At 41.9% G+C, this 5,000-nt stretch overlaps 1 protein-coding gene across 3 annotated transcripts in view; it reads right to left on the bottom strand.

Annotated features, from left to right (window-relative positions):
* Positions 1 to 5,000, bottom strand: part of LOC138046934 (uncharacterized) — a 53,365-nt gene that overhangs the window by 2,504 nt on the left and 45,861 nt on the right. For all 3 annotated transcript variants that reach the window (XM_068893574.1, XM_068893582.1, XM_068893565.1), the window contains one exon: positions 4,644 to 4,768. In XM_068893574.1, the coding sequence (XP_068749675.1) occupies positions 4,644 to 4,746 (103 nt within the window). In that variant the 5' untranslated portion in view covers positions 4,747 to 4,768. The remainder of the gene's footprint in view (positions 1 to 4,643; positions 4,769 to 5,000) is intronic.

Genomic DNA, 5,000 nt, shown 5'->3' with positions numbered 1-5,000 from the left:
TTGATTGGCTTTTACAACAGTGGGCGTGCCGTATCTCCTAAGGGAGGCGTTCTATAAATAAATCTACTCGGGAAAAGGTTGACTCCTAGGCCAAGTATTGGAAATAGAAGTTCCCCTTGATAAGCTCCAGGTGGAGTACAATTCAAGGAGTAATCGGGCGAGTGCGAAGCACCAGGCATATTTGAAATTTCGAGCGCGATTACTCCCTGAATTGTACGACACAAAGTTCTATTATCAATTTATCGTAACTATTACAAAATACGAAACGATGACGGTGATAACATTTTTATACCTTAATCGCCTCAACTTTTCTTACTATTTTTTTAAAAGCTCTGGAAATGATCCAAGCACAACTAGCGCGCGCTTGATGACACGTACAACTGTACAATTACAATGCTGAAATCACGGCTGTTGATAACCAATCAGGTTAGATAATTTTCTAATAGTTACGATTATGTTTAAAATACTCCACCGCGCATCGGTGGCTCAGTTGGTTGAGCACCGGGCTGTCACGCGGGAGGTCGTGAGTTCAACTCCGGCCGGACCAACATTCAGAGTCTTCAAATAACTGAGGAGAGAGTGCTGCCTTTGTAATGACATCTGCAAATGGTTAGACTCTCTAGTCTTCCCGGATAAGGACGATAAGACGTAGGCCCTGTCTCACAACCCTTCAATGTTCATAATCCTGTGGGACGTAAAAGAACCCACACACTTGTCGCTAAGAGTAGGGCACATAGTTCTCAGTGTTGTGGTCTGTCTTCTTTTGTGTATCATGGTTGGGAGGGTAAAAAAGGGGCCACAGTAATTGGCGCAAGCTGTTGTGGCGCTCTGTCAGCTTGACTGGCAAAGTTAAATAAATAAATAAATTAATTAATTAATTAATTAATTAACAACATTAAAACGGGCCCGGACCTTTTTTCCATTCTATAGTCCATAGCTAAGCAATGTCTCATTGGTAGCCTGCGTAGCAAGCGTTCCTGTTCGACAGAAGAGCAGAAGAGCTTCGAAACGATTTTCCGCTGGCAGCGCGAAAGTTGGTGCAAGAGACTAAGGGAACGCTTGCAAAAAGACCCCCTGTTTTTGAAAAACGCCCGCCTTTTAATGATTGACATGGCACACGCTAATTGACGTCTTATTAGCAAATTAGCCAATAAAAGATAACCATGTTAAAAACAAATTGCGATTTTGAGACGGCAATACCAAATTATATTGACGGCTAGGTGAGTCTCGAAGAGACGCAGCCCAATACGGAATATATTTTCTCTCAACGCCGTCAATATAATGTGGTATTGCCGTCTCAAAATTGCAATTAGTTTTGTATCGCGATCCATCATTTATAAGGATAAATAAAACTGTAAACTAATCAACCCGCGCCTGATCGAAATTTCAATTCTTTCTACCTGCGAAACGTATTTGTTTGCGTATGTCAGCGACCCAATTCAGTGCAACGACGTCAATTTCAACATTAGAACCAATCACAGGCCGCAAAAGTGAGACGGCAATACCACGAAATATTGACGGCTCGCGCATAGGCAAAACTATAAGAAGATCGCGATACTAACACATATTGACTTCCGCCAAACCCACCCAGGCACCAAGGAAGCACCGAGCGATCAACGCAGAATTACCCTGCGAGCAGTTGGTTTCTCCTGCGCTTCCCGAGAGAGAAACCACTGCGAGAAATCGTTTGATTTTCTATCGAGCATGTGCGAAGTACGTCACACCCCACGTGATGTATTTGACGTCAATTCGTCTTATTTCGCGGGAAATCACTACACAGCAGGCTCGTCCAAACGCAGCAATTACGTAGCTGAACGCTCGTGCAAGCGCCAAAACAAGTTTACTAACTCGTTTTACCGGTTTAAATTTAATTTATTCGTCCTTGGCGCTGGACGGCGGCACAATCAAAGAGACTATAACGGTTGCTCGCAGTGGTTTCTCTCTCGGGAGGCGTAAGAGAAACCAACTGCTCGCAGGGTATGCAGAATTTGCCAGTGTGATTTTAAAGGTAAATTTGTAACGGCAGCTTCTTCTCAGCCACGTACGACTGGTTATGTGTCTTCCGAGAATCTGTTCAACCATCGAAAACAACAAATACTTACGGACAAATTCTAGCTTATATTTGCAGAGCGGTTGGAATAGAAGTTGTCGAAAACAACAGCCAGTTTTCACAAAATGTAAGCAATCCATGTGCTCGTAAAATACGAAATTTAGGAACATAACTCGTACAGAGTTCGATGGCTAGTAAGGCCGTTAAATGCAAACTCCACCAAGGCTGACCATGACACCATTCAAGACGTTTTAGTTTAAAACTAGCGACGATTTCAGTGCGACGGAATGAATCGTACTAAATCTCCGGGAAATTACGGAAAAAAACTCCTCGCTAATTCAGTTGATAATCCACCGTACGTTTTTGGTCAAATCGTCACGAAATCGTTTGATGAAATAGCAAGTAAAAGTGCTTAAAAAATCGCAGGACTGTACAAAGGAGCCGCTTTCTTCTCACAATAAGAGAACATTTATCAGGGGAGCTGCGTAATTGTCTTCATCTTGTCTCAATCCATGACATAGTACTCAAGCTTACATCTATACAGTCAGTGAAAGAGATGGCGCATTGACAGTTCTTGCTCCCTTTTCAACGTAAAACTGAGACCCGATTCTCTCATCTTCAACACACGATTTAAAACCTTCCACATCTTCCGCCATTATCTTTGTCACGCTAGAACTAACAAAAAACAATTTGTTCGAAAATGTGTCACCTGTCAATCATTGTGACTGTACTGTACCAATCAGAAGCGCTCGTTCGTGAACGGGTTTTTCAAAAATAGGAGGTCTTCTTGCAAGCGTTCCCTTAGTCTCTTGCCCCAACTTTCGCGCGGCCAGTGCGGAAACTCGTTTCGAAGTTCTTGTGTCGAACAGGAACGCTTGCTGCGCAGGCTATCTCATTGGTGAATTGGTGAATTCTTGGTAGGTGAATCTTGAATAGGTGAATTCTTGGTCTTTAAAGAATTTATATGCACATTTTGGAGCTTTTGATTCAACATAATTCCTTTTAAGTGCAGTAAAAAAAACGAGGTTTAGCGAGAAAGAAAAACTGTTGCTCTCAAAAGACGGAATAAAGTTGCCACCGGATTACGACACTGAAAGTGAAGAAACCGTCACCGTTTTTTTGTAAAGGACTAAAAATTGCTACTTAAATTAAATGTAATGACTCCTGTCGTTTGTTTTTCATTCTGTTTGGAACTCTTATAAATTACATTGATTGGTTAATTTAATTAAGAAAAGTACTGTGACATAATTTGCAGCTGTTTGGCATCTCAACTCAGTTTCTTCTCCAGAAACCAAAATTTTAAATCTTGGGTGCCTTCATCAAAATCTTGTTCTTGATGCATAAAGGCAGAATTGTGCAAAACTGCAGAGGTCACGTCAATCCGAAGTGCAGACTTGGAAAGCGTCGCTTCAACTGAACACGTCTCAATAATACACCTAAAGTGCGCCTATGTGCGTTGTTATATCGCATTTCTTCTTAATTCTTTGGCTTGAAGATGCTTGTCATTCTGTGTAAGGTGCAAGGGCATCCACTGTCACACACTAGAAAGCTATCGACAGTTGAGGCCCTTAATTTGTCTCCGATTCTGCTGTTCTCAAAATGCATGTGAGTCCATCCAGGCTAGCGCGCCACGATGTAAGTAATAAAGGCATCGCTATCACAAACAACCTGTACGCTGATTGAGTAAAGCTACGTTCTGCTAATGAAAGCCATAGTGTCTTCTTCGCTTGGACATAAGATCCTAATGTGGGTACAATTGATGACCCCGAACCACACCTGGAAAGGGTGCAATATCATGAAACTTTGTCTTGGTGTCAGTCAAGTAAGGAATGTCCTTTTCGTTTTCCTATTGTCCTTGAAACCTTTTGAATTACAGAATTACACTGCATGCAGCGAATACTGAAACACCCACATAATATAACCTGGTCGAATGTTCCAGTGGGATAAAATCTCAAAGCAGTTAGAGCCTGCCACATCACGGTGTCATTGGTAGATTTCGCCTTCGCTGAAGCTTATAAGATCTTAGTCCATAGTTTTTAAAACCTTCTAAAACGAGAACACATACGCAACTCTTCGTCATAGTATCGGGTGAAATCCGTCCTTAAGGTGCCTAATTTGTCAGGCTACACTCAATATCACGTCCAGTTAGGTCCATTGATGTGCTCTCTATAGCGAAGTAGTCCCTCCATTCCACTGAATTGGCTGATTATGAAATTGCTAAGTAAACGGCATTTAAACTTATGTGTGAGAAGGTCTAACTCGCTGTTGTTCCTTAGTCATTGTTTAGTCGCAGTTTAAACACAGCTATAGTTGGACAACGTTTAAATAATGGATTTTCACATTTTAAACATAGGTAAAACGTGGACTTTGGTAAGCGCTGTCTAGACTTCGTTTAAGTAACCGGCCCATAGTTCTCAATTTAAGTTAGCGAGACTTTCACTCTGAGGTCGGCTTCTGGCACACCACCTCCGTGGGGCAGGGTCATTAAGTAAACAAAGTAAAATGAGCTATTGAAATTGCTAAATGTTCGCGGTTGCTCTCTCCATAGAATGAGCTATGGAGAGCGCAACCAAAATATAAACAGATCTCTTACTTGAATAAGCAATGAAGATGACGTAGGCCATGAGGCAGGCAAGACAAAGCAGATAACGCTTTGGAAGCAAACCGTAGAATGACATGCGACACTCTGCCGTCATAGTTGGTGCAGGACGAGACTATCTGCGGGTAAACAAAGAGAGAAAAAGAGCTTAGAAGAGTCTCATGCAAAAGGCAACGACCATGCAAACCTTAAAGTTCCTATCAGCCCCACCCACCCTCTGTCTTGTTATTTTCGAAACCTTTTCTTCTCAAACTCATTAATTATTCATGCAGTCAAAAGCCAATAAATGACCTCCATTTGAGTCAGGTGGATGAATCTTGATACCCAATGAAACACCAGATGAAACACCAC

Source organism: Montipora capricornis, chromosome 1 (genome assembly GCF_036669925.1).
Source record: "Montipora capricornis isolate CH-2021 chromosome 1, ASM3666992v2, whole genome shotgun sequence".
Taxonomy (NCBI): Eukaryota; Metazoa; Cnidaria; class Anthozoa; order Scleractinia; family Acroporidae; genus Montipora; species Montipora capricornis.
This window is presented reverse-complemented; position numbering and strand designations above follow the sequence as displayed.